The sequence below is a fragment of the Enhydra lutris genome, unplaced genomic scaffold, assembly GCF_002288905.1.
Source record: "Enhydra lutris kenyoni isolate GAN:26980312 unplaced genomic scaffold, ASM228890v2 scaffoldscaffold21, whole genome shotgun sequence".
Classification (NCBI taxonomy): Eukaryota; Metazoa; Chordata; class Mammalia; order Carnivora; family Mustelidae; genus Enhydra; species Enhydra lutris.
In genome coordinates, this window is record NW_019154105.1 from 66,232,563 (window position 1) to 66,246,953 (window position 14,391).

At 48.9% G+C, this 14,391-nt stretch overlaps 1 protein-coding gene across 3 annotated transcripts in view; it reads right to left on the reverse strand.

Moving 5' to 3' along the window:
• The window catches only part of LOC111148945 (actin filament associated protein 1), a 131,199-nt gene that overhangs the window by 39,607 nt on the left and 77,201 nt on the right, over positions 1 to 14,391 (reverse strand). For all 3 annotated transcript variants that reach the window (XM_022505775.1, XM_022505773.1, XM_022505774.1), the window contains 2 exons: positions 13,186 to 13,397; positions 9,511 to 9,690 (listed from right to left, as the gene is read on the reverse strand). In XM_022505775.1, coding sequence (XP_022361483.1) covers positions 9,511 to 9,690; positions 13,186 to 13,397 — 392 coding nt within the window. The remainder of the gene's footprint in view (positions 1 to 9,510; positions 9,691 to 13,185; positions 13,398 to 14,391) is intronic.

The following is a 14,391-nucleotide window of genomic DNA, read 5'->3' on the forward strand; positions in this document are numbered from 1 at the left end:
AGGTCTTTAGCTGACAACGCAAATTCTCACTTGATCTAAGGACAAGAATTTGTCTTTTCTCCAGGGAAAGAGCACGCCACAGGAGAATTTCCTGGGCTCTGGTGTCGGACAGAAATGGGGTTTCAACCCTAACTCTACCTCCTGCTGCACAGGGGAGGCTGAGCGGTGCAGACTCGGGCCCGATGTCCTCGTCCAGAACATGCACAAAAGAAGGTCTCTGGGCCACGGAGGAAAGCAGGATCGTGCAACGCAAGGTGCCCAGCCCAGCTTCTCCCAGAACAGGCACGAAGCTCGCATGCGCCCCTTTCCCGAGACAACAGCCCTAAACAGAGTGTGTGGCTCTGACAATCACACAAACTAACCCGAAACTTACAAGCTCCTCATCACGCACCAGAAGGCTGAACCTCACAAAACAGAACCTGCAGAATCCTCTCTCTGGCAAAGGCGTTTCTGCACAAAGCAGCTTTCCTTTTCCCTTCTTTCTTTTTCCAAGGAGGGAGGGGCCGCAATGTGTGGCACCGTTGCTCCGAGGAACCCCCCCCCCGCCCCCGTCCCGGCCTCATGCGCGAGTGATGTGGACTGCTTCAGGGATAGATTCGGCTTGTTGGATCGGGTTTGTCCTGCAAGCCTCAGCCTCTGTCTCATGTGCCCTGGGAGCAGGCTCTTCCCCCACAGGGCACAGGGCTCAGCTCTCCCTGCCCTTGGCCACAGCCAGCCGGGCGTGTCTCACATGGACACCGCTCCCATGCCCTGTACACCCATGGGGCTCTTTCTTCTCTTCAGCTGGGCTTGCTTTCAGGGACGGGACTATGCCTTGCTTATGTGGGCATTTCCAAAGCCTAGCACAGAACAGCAACCTAAAAAGTGTGATGAAAGAAAAAAAAAAAAAGGTGGGAACAAGGAACCCAACTGGACTTGACATTTTCTGCGGGCAAGAAAGATGAAGGAAGGAGTGAAATCCAGAGGGGAGGAAACCAGGCCATCACGTCCAGTAAGTAAACTCTCAGGACAACCTTCCCCCAATCCTCTGCAGAGGTTTCTGAAAACCTTGGAGGAAAAAAGGAAAAAAAGAGCATTCAGCTAAGACCCATGCCTGCGGCACCCGGGCGAACTTCCTCGCCCTCTCCTCGTCCCTCAAATGTCTCCTTTCCTACCCCCCCTCCCACATCAGGGTCCGTTCTGCCCACAAACACAAGGTGGAGGAACGGCAGACTCACTGAATGGCCAGATGAGATGACCTGGCCATGGAAGTGGCGGAGTGTCCTCAACTTCCCTGAGAAGCCTTCCCTTGTAAACCCAACCCATGCATCCGTATGCTTAGAATTCTGTGTGCAGATAAAGGATACACTTTTGTTCTCTACTGGGGTCCCCCTGCCTGACCTTACACAGAGTGCAGCATCACCACGGTGCTTAGGAAAAAGACAGGACTTTGGTGGCCACAGGGACCCAGACACACCTAGGGCTAGGCCTGTGTGTCTGGGAAAGAGAAAGGCGCTGCTGAAACATCAGGGAGTGTAAGCCTGTCTTTACTCCCATGGGTTTCATCCACTAGCCAGGCCGACTGGTGACGTCCGTGAAACGGTCTTTCTCCTCTGATCGCTATTCATTGCCCAACTGCCCCCACAGAGTTAATACAGAAGGAATCAATAAAGGGTTTATCGCCCGAATTCTTTTAATAGCTGCAGATGAAGATTCTGTATTAATATATTGAATATATATTTTTATATATATTTATTAATATATATTCTATATTTGTATTTTGATTTATTTATTTTTAAGGAGCCCTGTTCATGAGAAGTTCAGCATGTATTTAAGAGAACTGGGTCCAAGTTCAAAATCACATATCCTTCAAAAAACAAATTGTTATATGTTCTGTGGTATTTTTGTTTGCTTTTAACTTGAGCCCTCATTGCCAGAAACACAATCTCTGCACATTTTTTAGGGAAACCTGACCACTCTGTTTCTGGGAATATTGGCTGTTGTCTTCTGACTGACCACTGCAACATGGCTCATGTTTTCGGCATCTGTATACAAACGCGCGCGTGCAAGCGCACACACACACACACACACACACACACACACACACACGGAGTCAGTCAGCTTTGGCAGGAGCTGCTGGTAATGGAAGTTGCAGACCGAAGGAAGAGAAACAAATCTGGCTTGAAGAAGCGTGGGTCCGGTCAGGTGCTGGCCACACGCGGCCCTCCTGCTCTCCATGCCGGACAAGAAAGGCTGAGTGTGACTCATTAGAGACTGTTAGCTCTGACTTAAAGCCACATGTCACAATACCAAAAGCCTGGGTAATCAGTTGGGACGGCGTGGATAATAGCAGTTGACATTAATAAGGACTTGGCTCCTGTTTTGTAAAACAGTTCGTGTCAGAGAGTTGTTCTAGGGTTTTTACAAAAGGAATCCTAGGGGGTGACTCTAATGGAATAATTGACATTGCAACACTTCATTATAGTTCTGAAAGCACATTTGTGTAATTTCTTCATTCTGCCTTTGTGATCATTCTGATCAGTAGTATTTCCATTTGGTAAGTGGGAGTCAGCTGACTCCAAAGATCCTGATGAGTTAGAGGACTTCTGGGACTATATTCCAGATTTCCAGACCCTTCCTTCAAGCTCCACCACTCTAGCATGCTATCTTCAAGATAAATAAGGGCTGTGCTTCCAATGAGAGTAGTTCTTTAATTTGGGGGAAAAAAAATCTACTCCAATCACAAAGATGTGGGCTTGACCAGATAATATAACAAGCTCTGACAACAGCATTGACTAATTTTACAGAAAACTGTCATTTCAAAGTTTTAAATCGTTTGGAAAAAAAAACAGAGCAAAGTTAGAAGGTCAGGCTAGCTGATTTCAAGACTCTGTAAAGTTGCAGCCATCAAGACCATGTGGCATTGGCATGGACACGTAGACACAGACTAATGAAGCAGACGGGCTCAGAGAGGGGCCCACATGTATTCAATTGGTGGATTTACAATCCAGGCAATTCAGGTCCTCAGTGGGACTGAAACAGCTGACTACCCATATGAAGAAAATCAATTTTGACCCCTACATGCCATCCTATACACAAAACCAACTGTACGAATCAGAGACCAGTCCATAAAGACAGAACCATAAAGATCTAGAAGAAGACGCAGGTACTATCTTGGTGAATGGAATATGCTAAGATTTGATGGACAGAAGGCAAAAAGCACTAACTGTAAAAGCAAAGACTGAAGTAATGAAGAAATAACAACTTCTTCTCATCAAAGGGCACTCTGAAGGGAAAGAATTCATCCGTGGCTTAATCAGAGTCATTCTTTGAGGTGAGACACCCTGACATCAACAGGGACATTTCATATTCTTGAAAGGGTTTCAATTACCATAAGGTATCACCACTTAAACTCTGTACGCAACCACTAACATAGCCTCAAAACAAATTAAGCAAGAACTGATGGAAATAGAAAGACAAAGAGACAAATTCATAATCAAAGAGGTAGATATGACCACATCTCTCCCTTTTATTAGCTGACAAAATGAATTAGGAGAAGATCTGAAGATGACAGTAAGTGCGACCTGACAGACCCGTATAGACGTGTGCACCCAGCAACAGCAAAATGCATGTCCTCGGTGTAGAATGAGCATTACCCACCTTGACTACATGTTGAGCAACAAGTCAAGTCTACAAATCTCTACGATGTAAAATCGTATCAAGTTCTGACTGGTAAATTTGAACTGGAAACTCAAGGCAAATAGATTATTTTTAAAAACCTGAATGTTCGGAAAGTAGACAATATATCCCTGAAGGGGATATATTGTCAAAAAAGGAGTCACAACAGATTCTAGGAAAGATTTTGAATTGAATGACGATGAAAACACAAACATCAGAACTTACAGGCCACAGCGAAGACTATGCTCGGGGGGCAATGGAGAGCTTTAAATGAACATGTGTATATAAGAAAAGGACTGAGAGGGCGCCTGGGTGGCTCAGTGGGTTAAAGCCTCTGCCTTCGGCTCAGGTCATGATCCCAGGGTCCTGGGATCGAATCCCGCATTGGGCTCTCTGCTCAGCGGGGAGCCTGCTTCTCTGTCTCTCTCTGCCTACTTGTGATCTCCATCTGTCAAATAAATAAATAAAATTTAAAAAAAAAAAAAAGAAAGAAAAGGACTGAGAATCAATTATCTAAGCATAAACGTCAAGAAGTTGGCCTAATTACAACCAATGAAGCCAAAAGAAAGTAAGAGTGAAGAAGGGAACTGAAAATAGAACACGATAGCACCATAGAGAAACACCAAGAGTGTACGTTTGGCTTTCTGAGAGAGCTGGCACACTGGGGTCCGTCTGGCAGGACCACTGACAAAGTAAAGGAGGAACAGGTATCTCCATTCTGGTGACCACACAGAAAGGCACCCAAGACCGCCACTCTCCCCTTGACAGATAAAACGAGGTGGGTATATTTAAAAAATCAGAGTGGTTTTTCACTCATTGGAGGATGAGGATGTAAAGAAACCTGGACACACCATGTCCTCACAAGGGAAGAGCCCTTCACAGGAAAGAAATGACGAGGCTGCCCCCTGGCTGGCAGGGTGGCGGGAGGCAGGGGTGCCCACCACAGAGGGTGGGGAACAAACCGGCCACATCCTAGGAGCACATGTGGCCCAGCGTAACGGCTGTGGGCAAGGGAGCCGAGTTCAGGGACGTCCTCCTGGGGGGCACACACGAGGCGTCCTGGCAGTCCTGGTCCAGGAGGGTATGAGGCCACGATGTGGACACCCCTAGTTCGGGCCCCTGACACATCCCACTATCATGATTTTTAAACTGTTTTCAGCCAGAACTTGTGAGTTGACTGGGACCTAGAAGTGGTAGCATAGCGATAACAGGAACCAAACAATAGTGAACCAGCTTACACTTACCTGTGGGCTCACTGCATGTGAGATGTTCTTCTAAATGTTTCTATCTCGTTATTTTATCCTCATAACAAGTCAGAGAGGTGGGCACCATCATGACCCACCCTTCCTCCCATTGCATGGAGGAGAAAACTGAGGCACAGAGGAGCTAAGTAGCTCATTCGAGACCACAGGAAGCGAAACACAGATTCAAGAGAGGGAGACCCACCCTTCCCCATCTCACTGGCAAGCTCCCCATGGCTGCGGACAGACGGCCGGCGAGGCTGTGAGGGAAAGGCACTCAGATGTGTCACTGGTGAAAGGCCGAGCTGGCAGACCTCCCGTGCATAGTGATGTGGCTGTGTATCAAAGTTACAAGTGCCCGTGACCTTCACGCAAGCACACAGCCTCTCTGGGAAGTCAGGCCACACGCTAGCAAGAGTGTGAGCTGAGATATGCACAGGGTCGATTATTACAGAGTTGTGTGCAAACAACCCAATAGCCACGAATCAGAGAATAGTTTTTAAAAATTATGGTCTATTGAAACAATGAAATGGTAGGTCCTTTAAAAAAGAAAGAAAGAAAGAAAGAAAGAAAGAAAGAAAGAAAGAAAAGAAAAGAAAGGAAAAAAGAAAGCGAAAGGAGAGGCTCCATTCTCTAAATTGGAAAAATCTGCAAGACATGTTGTTTAGGTGTAAAAAGGAAGAGGCAGAGCACCACATCTTGTCTACGGGGGTGGAAACTGAAATCTGCATTTCTCCTTGCCTGCATATATATGTAAATAACCTCGGAAAGGATACGCACAAAATGCTTGCTCTCACATGTGCTGGCAGACGGTCTAACAGCACAAGCAAACCTGGGAAGCCATTTGTCAAGATCCAGTAGGGTTGAAAATGCGCACATACTAAAGTCAGCCATGCCCCCGTAGACAGCCATCCCAGAGAAGCCATGACACGCGAGACCAAGGACCATGCACGACAATGCTCCCTGGAGCGGTCTAGGACAGTGGCGGGGGGGGGGGGTGGCAAACCACAGCGCCATCGACCCCCCCAGAGCAGACACGAAACAGTGAGCAGAAAACGTGAGGGGCAGGAAACGTGCAGTTTGAAGTCGTGTACATGGACGTGTTTAAATATTTAAAAAAAAAAAACACTTCTGATTTATAAGCACATACATAAGTGAAAAAAAAGTATTTTTAATGCATACCTCAGTAATAATATTCAGGATAAAAGTTACCTTTGAAGAGGGAGACAGAGTTAGTAGGGGAGGCCTGTTCCAATCCTAGCTGCAGCATTTGAGGTCTTGAACAAGAAGGTACAGGGTGAAAAGGAAAAGGAAAAGATTCTTAGAACCTTCATGAGTCTGAGTCAGTGGGAGTCTAGGCTTCTTGAGTTTCTAGGCGATATCAATAAAACAGCCCATCTAATACAGTACTGAGAAAACACGACCCCGGGTCCTCTCCGGTCTCCGCTGGTCTTAAAGCAAGAAAATTCTCTGACTGAAGCTAGTTTTGTCTCTGTCCATTTCTCTTCGGGACTTCTTGGCTTTTCACACTGACACACATAACAGGAGTAAAGCATAAACATTGAACTAAGAAATTAATCAATTCAAACTCTTTAGAAGAAGGTAACTTACCGCGTAGTTTTTACTTCCCTTTAAAGAAATACCAGCAGATGTTAAAAAAATTCCTTGCAATCAAGCTTCTGCCGACAGAGTCATCACTGTGGAATTAGCTGAACGGTTCTGATGTGCATCTTATATCTGGCCAAAGAGGAGGTAAGACTGTTCTGCTCCATCAGCGCCCCACGTCTTGGACACATTTTCTCTCTAAGCGCCTACTTGCGAGCTGCGTGGTTAGCTCAGGGCCATGTCCCAGGGACACAGAAGCTGGCAATGCTTCCCAAGGCTCCGCGTGGAGTGAGTCACAAAGAAGGGACCGGGCAAGGAAGAAAACCCAGGGTTCAGGGTGGCCCTTTTTGCTTCTCCACTAGGGAATAGGGAAAGTGGAGCCTGCAGAAGGATGGACACCGCTCACCCTGTGTGGGACCAGGCCAAGAAAATAGAATCACAATGAAGGCTCCTTGTTTCCTTCATCTTTTCCCCCTCCTTCCTCAAGGGATGGTGCTGGGACCCAGGAAGTCGGAATGAAGGGAAAATGGCCAAGTGGTGGGCAGCCCAGCACAGGAATGAGGGATGCGAAGGGGGAAAATCCGAGGTGGACTCCTGGTTCCAGCACCGGTTGGCCACTGTGTCACCTGCCTCCCCGGCACTTGGCCTCTCACCTGAACAGTGAAGCTGTCCCTGAGAACACCTCCCTCAGGCGGTCGTTCTGTGTGCTAGGACATGATGACAGTGGAAATGCATTTTGTAAACGTGAAGGGGGCTTCGAAGATATTACTGACAGACGGGGTGGTGTGCAGCACACTCAAATTGTGTGTGGGGGAGGCCAAGCACACTGAGTCACAGGACTCCAGGAGGAAGACAGACACTCTGTTCAGGCTCTCCTGGGGCAGCCATGAGAAAAGCCGCCTGCGTGTCTGGGGTGATGGTGGAACACTCTCATGGGGGGCGGAGGGCAATGAGGCTGGAGGTGGAACGGACGCCGGCACATCGGAGAGCCACCGTGAGAGAGAAGGTCTCATTTTCCAAAGCATTTTCCCACCCCATTTTCCCAAAGCAGGTACCGGCCGGCAGTGAGGGTCTAGACGGTCTGGACTCACCTTCCATCAGGAAGGACAGAGAAAACAGACACGGCTTCTCCCTAGAGCAAGGAGGAGCTATTATTGCTGTGGGGGAACAACTGGGTCACAATGTGGAAGATGGAAACGTGGAGAGGTAGGCCGGCCATGGGATGGCCTTGGCCTCCGGAAACAAGGCAGCTGGGAGACCAGGCAGTGCCTCTGTGGGTCTTGGGGGTCGGGAGGCAGAGGCTGGAGTCCGCAGCATGCCAAAGGTGAGGTGTCTGGCAAAAACGCCCACAGTTTGGCTGGGGACTCCCAAGGAACAGACCCGGAGTAACAGTGCAATGAAGATCAACCTGCCCTTGAAGCAACCACTGCGGGCTGACTTTGACTTCTCTGCTCTGAAAAAAATCTCAAGCGCAGAAATTATAAACAGATTTTGGAGAGCTAATACCCTCTGAGCGCACGGCAGAGGCAAAGGAAAATGCCGTCCCACAGAGGAAAGCGTAGGGCCAAGGATCCAATTATTTCTGCAGGGACAACCGGATCCATGCAAGAAAAAGATCGGAATTGGACCCCTATCTCATGCTACATGCAACGATGAGATCAAAGTAGACCACAGATGAGATTTAAGGCCTGACATCACGAAATGATCAGAAGAAAACACCGGTGTACATCCTTAGGACCTTGGAATAAGCAATGGTTTCTTAGATATGGTCTGAAAGCAACACAAAGGAAGTACTGATATAGTTAGCAACATGGATGAACCTGGGAAACATGATGCCAAATCAAAGCCGCCCGTCCCCGAAGGACACAGCGTATTTATATGAAGTGTTGAACACAGGCTACTCTACAGGAACAGAAAATGAAGGAGCGGTTGCCTGGGGCTAGGGTGAGGCTGGGCATGGGGGCCAGGGCTGCTCACATGGTGAGTACACGGTATTTCTCTTCGGGGAGATGAAGAGGCTATGAAAAGTAGGTTATGGTGAAGAGACTCATAGTCACCGAATCGTACTTTAAAATCGTAACTGTACGGTATGAATGATACTTCAATAAAGCTGTTATATAAAAACTACTGAATTAATTTTTTCCCCATGTAGAAGGCGCAGAGTGATCATCAGAGAACCCGGCATGCGGGAAGGACAAAATGACAGGAACAAGCACACTGACAAGATGACGCGGCCAGGTTTCCGCACCACCCCAACCACTGTCCAACAACCAGGCCTGTCACCTGCCTGCTGTGGAGATAAGGGACAAACACGTCTACAGGAAACTTAACACTGTAGAAACTGGCATTCCCAGGTCAAAAAAGAAACCACTAGAACTATTAGAAGTCTCTAACTGACATTCAGAACCCAGTGGAGAGGGACAATTTTAACAGCAGATTTGGCACAGCCAGAAAGTGAAAGAGTGAGCGGGGAATTAACAAGAAAACATTAACCAGATTAAGGAGAAAAGAAAAAAAAAAAAAGGATACTAAGATACAAAGTAAAGATAAATAGAATATAGTGAAAACTTCTAACATGTATTTAAACATAGTTGAAGGGATGAGACTAAGTTATATTTTTAAGAGAAACGGCTGAAAATGTGTTTTCTAAACCTTAGAAAGATGATAGTCCACAGATTTAGAATTCCAGGGAACTCCAAGAAGAATAAATAGGAAAGAATACACCTCCAGACACATAAGAAGAAAGAAAGAAAAAAAAAATCAAAGGCAATCAAAGGAACAGAGAAAGTCATAAAGCAGCCTACAATCTTGAGGCAGACTGCCTTCCAAGGACCAGAGCTGGGGAGATCAGCAGCAAAGAGATCAGGACACTCTGCTACCAAACACAGAACTGCTCGGGTTCATCTAGTCTTGCCTACACTTGAGAAACAGACAAACTGAACCAGACACAGGTCTGGGGGAGAGGCCTGGCCACGTAAAGGGCTCAGAGGCCGGGTGAGCGCCTCACCTTCAGCCATTGCTCGGCCTGCTCCTTGCTCTGGACCGCAAGTACCAACGGGTCCGTGCCTTGCTGGGTGATCTTCAGCTCGTGCTTCTTCTTCTTGCTGTCCTTCGGGGTGTAAGTGATGTTGCAGCCTTGGAGGGGCAATTCCATCTGGGGCTGCTGGTCCTTGGAGCTTTTGTAGCACTGCATTTAACAAGAGAAAGCAGAGTTAGGCTGAAGAGAGTTCGAGGAGAAACACGGATACAGCTCCAGCAGGATGGGAAGGCCGGTGCCTGCGAGGCCCCCGAGGTCTCCTGAAGACCCCAGAAGATGGGTCTGCAGATGCACATGCGTCACCCACATGGGGCACGCTCCACACCACATGTCACCCCCCACGTACATGAAAATACTTCTACTCTTTAGTTCAGCCAAGTTTACTGAGCATCGATGACGTGACTCAGCGGGAACAGGAAACTCCTTCCTCCCCCGGGGATCACAGACCAGCGGAGCCTCCTCACTAAGTCACACGAATGTGACATACTAGATGTGCCAAAAAGCACAGCCCTCGTGTGGGCAGACAGTCATCTGGATGCCTTCTTCTACAACCTGTGTCATTTGGTATCTGCCGGTCTCCTCTCTATCCCCTTTTGGAGAGAAGGATGAGGACTTCCACAAGAGTATCCAGGGCAACAGTTCCCAGACCCCATGTCTGCAAAGGCTGGCTTTCTAGTCGAGTACGGGATCTAGAACTCACACCGCTCCATTTATGCAGCAAGGCATCCCTTCTAGAGCTCAGTGCCATGGCAAACGCTCAGATTGAGTTCCCATCGTTGGTGCTTCACCTGCCTCTGTGAGACCTGGGGTCGCATCCTGTCCAGAGGCTTCCCCTCCCTCTTTGGGCCTAATCCTATGACTTGGGACCAAAAGCACACGTCTTCATGGAAATGAACATCTGAGAATGTAGACGTCTGGGTCCCAGCTCTGCCCCTAATGTAATCCAGCTCCTGGCAAGTCTTTCCAGCTTGCTAAGCCTGTTTCCTCATCTGGAAAATGAACTATTGCCGGGAGCATCGTGACTTTATGGGGTCACACTAAATGATTAGTTATAATAACACCTGCTGGAGAGGCTTCACACTTTCACTCGATGGCCACCGTTGTCCATTCTGCAGATGAGGAAACTGAGGCTTACTCGGTTACGTGGTTTGCCGAAGTCAGATGCGTGAAAAGCGACTGACCCCAGCCCCAGATGGCAAAAGCTCCCAGGGGCTCCCTCCATGGGGCACCATCTACCGGGGAGGGAGCGAAGGAAGAGACACCTGTTTTCAGAAGTGACTTCCAGAGTCCTCTCATATATTAAGGTTCTAAAATCCTGGCTTCTGAGTGCCATACATATGGAACAGAGCCCCTTTTTACAAAAATCCCAGTGATAGTGGCCCTGTTGGAAACAGAAGAACAAAAAATACACCAAAACCAACTAACCCCAGATGGCTATGAACATTCACCATTTGGCAGGTTTTTGTATTCTCAGTAAGTGCAAGAAAAAAACAGAACAGCAAAAAAGAAACTAATAGCACAGTGGATGGAGTTAGACAGGCAATACCTCAAACTGGGTCTGTCACCAGCCCTGCGTTAAAGTGTGGGCTGGACATCCTTGACGCCAACCCCCCAGGGAGCGGACTCTAAAACAGAGAGGGCAGTGTGTACCCTGAGAGCCAGGCCTGCGGGAGAGAGGGGCAGGAAGAAGCGGCAAGGTTGTCCTGTCGCAGAGCTCAGGGGAGGGAGCAGGACCTGGGCAAACTGTCCTGATGGGGGTTCTGCCCCTCCCCGTGTCCACCACAGTGTTGCCTGGGCCTGGAAGAGCACAGATGCCAGACGTGTACCCAAAAAGCTGTGGAGAGCAGTGCCCACGGGAAGACAGGCTGGGAACATAGAAGGAAGAGCCTGGCTTTGGGATTTCTGTTTATAGGTTTCTGTGCTATTCAGACTTGGAAAGCATTTATGTGTTTTCCTTTTTTTAAAGATTTCATTTAATTATTTGACAGAGAGAGACAGCGAGAGCAGGAACACAAGCAGGGGGGAGTGGGAGAGGGAGAAGCAGGCTTCCTGCTGAGCAGAGATCCTGATGCAGAGCTGGATCCCACGACCCTGGGATCATGACCTGAGCCCAAGGCAGACGGTTAACGACTGAGCCACCCAGGCTCCCAAGCATTTGTTTTGATCACTGTTAATTTTTTTTTTTTTTTTCAGTGTCAACAGGGGTCATCGGGGCAGTTGGATCATTGGGGATTTTTGAAATAAAAAGAGCTTCATAATAAAAATAATTAACTTTGATTCTGCATTTTATCAAAAGCAGTGTTTTCACATGGTTTTCCATTAATTTCTCCTGAAATGTTTACCACTACTCTGAATGGTAGGTGTTTTCATCCTGATTTTGAAAGCAGAAATGCCAGAAATTCAGCAGCAGACGGAAGGAATGAGGAATGAGAGGGGAGGGGTGGGAGGGGAGGGTGTGGAGGAGGAGGGCTGTGGGGGAGGATGCTGACCCCCACCGCTGACCCCCACCACACAGGCACAGGGTTCCTGCCCAGGGCCAGAGCTCCTCTGGCACCTGAGAGCCCCCTGCAGGTTTTATGGCATTTCCGTGTCACGCCCACATATTGCCTCCATTATGTAGGACTGAGTAAGGACCACATGAATCCTTTTCATCCTTTTTTTTTTTTTCTTTCTCATTCTTTACTTTAAAATTCCCCCATGGCATCATTTTTGGCATACTCTAAATTTGGGAGAAAGTCAGGCCACACATGTGGAAAAAATACGTATCCTCACTGTTTAAAAAAACTTTTTTGAAAACCACTAATTTAAAAATATACAACATCCTCAGACTCTAGTAAAAGAACATTCCCATAATTCACACTTGGAACTATACAGAATAAGGTTAGCCACTCCACTGAAGAGAGATACACAGAATCATAAACTCCCTTGGTTCTGTCTGAACGATAGAATTCTGTGATTCCCGCCCCGCCCCCCAAAGTTAGCTTGAAGGAAAAACATCATGCAGAAATGCTCTCTGAAATTCTTCATCCCAATAATCAACTATTCCTAAAGCTGGCGGGACTGGAGGAGGCGGGAGGAAGGAGAGTCCCACGTGCCCAAGGGCTCCAGCTTCCTAATGGGGTCCCTTGTGAGAAGGAAGGCCCAAGCATCCCCACAGCCTGAGTCTCTGCTACTTAGTCCACCTTCCCATTCAGCCCCTTGGATTCAACCAGAAAAGACTCTGCCTTTAGCTTTCCAAAAGAATTTCCTTTCCTGGACACTCTCCTTCCGGCCGCAGCTGGCCTGCCCGTCCCACTCGATGACCTGGCTTTGAGGAATTCACTGACTCACTACAAATGAGAAAATCCATCCTGTGACTTCTGGTGAGTTAAAGCTTGTGCCTGTCTTGCGGCACACGCTGGCCCAGGACGGGAAGGACTCTGCGCGCTGGTGGCTGCAGGGACTGAGACCCAGGGCGTCGAAGGCTCAGAAAGCCCCAAGGGCTCGGACCATGGGGCGCTCAGGCTGTGCCCAGGCCACAGTCCTCCAGCCCCCCACCAGCTGATGCCCACCCCGCCCGAGCCCCACCTGAGCACCGCTCCCATCCCGCAAGGCTGTTGGCCAAGCGCGCCAACCGCATGAGCCCGGGAGCCCGAGAGGCCTCACCAGCAGCCTGGCGTCCTTGACCACACACAGCAGTTTGCTCCACTGGCCAAAGCGCTTCTTCCTCAGCAGGAATGCACAGATCTTGGCATCCTTCACCAGGTCCATGGAGGCCTCCTCGGATGGCCACTGGTGCCGCGTCTTCTTGCCCTTTCCGTCCTCCTCCTCCTCGTCATAAGACTCGTAAGAGCTGCTCATGGCATCTGAGTCATAATCTGTCAGAAGAAAGGACAGAAGGAAAGGTAAAGGGCCTACCCACGGAGAGCTGACCCGGAAGCCGGCCTGTAGGGCCAGGAGCACGTTTGTGGCACCTGTAAACGAGGAAGGGGCCTCTGTGATCGGCGTGCCAAGGAATGGTAACTAGCAGAAAATGGGGAAAAAATAACCACGCTAGGTGGTGCAAAGTAACGCCAAGTTTGTTTGTTTGTTTGTTTGTTTTAAAGATTTTATCTATTTATTTGACAGAAAGAGATCACAATTAGGCAGAGAGTCAGGCAGAGAGAGAGGGGGAAGCAGGCTCCCCGCTGAGCAGAGAGCCCGATGCAGGGCTCGATCCCAGGACCCTGAGATCATGACCCGAGCCGGAGGCCGAGGCTTTAACCCACTGAGCCACCCAGGCACCCCAACGTAATGCCAAGTTTTAACCTGAAGCATCTTAGAATTCTTTCTCTGGGACAATCAGTCCTAGATGGTTCAGTGAGGGCTGGGCTGTTGGCAGACCCCGTATCGTCCGATTTGGTTATGCCGCCGCCAGGCGAGGGGACCCTGGCCAATAGGCTGTCCCCTGCAGGGTACAGAGCTCCCATGCCACACCTCTAGGTCAAGGTCCTCTAGGTCTGCAAGGTCCTTCCTGCACACATCGCCACGTGCAGGCCCTCACTAACCATCCAGATCCAGCCCGCGGCCTCCCTCGCCTTGGGACTTCCGGAGAGACTTTTACACCTCTCCTTCTCAGTCTACAAGGTAGGAACACTTCCTATCAGATTATTCCCATTTCCCGAATGCAGTTCTCTCTCTCTTTCTCTCTCTCTCTCTCGTTGCTGGGGCTCTGCACCTGCTGTCCTCTCCTACAGGCTTCTGGCTCACCCGTTCAACCTCTTGCCTTTACCTGGATAAGTGCTCTTGCCTTTCAGGGTTCAATTATGGACACTGCCTCCATGACGCCCACCTCGAATCACCAAAGCTGGTGCCTCGACTTGTGTTCCCCCG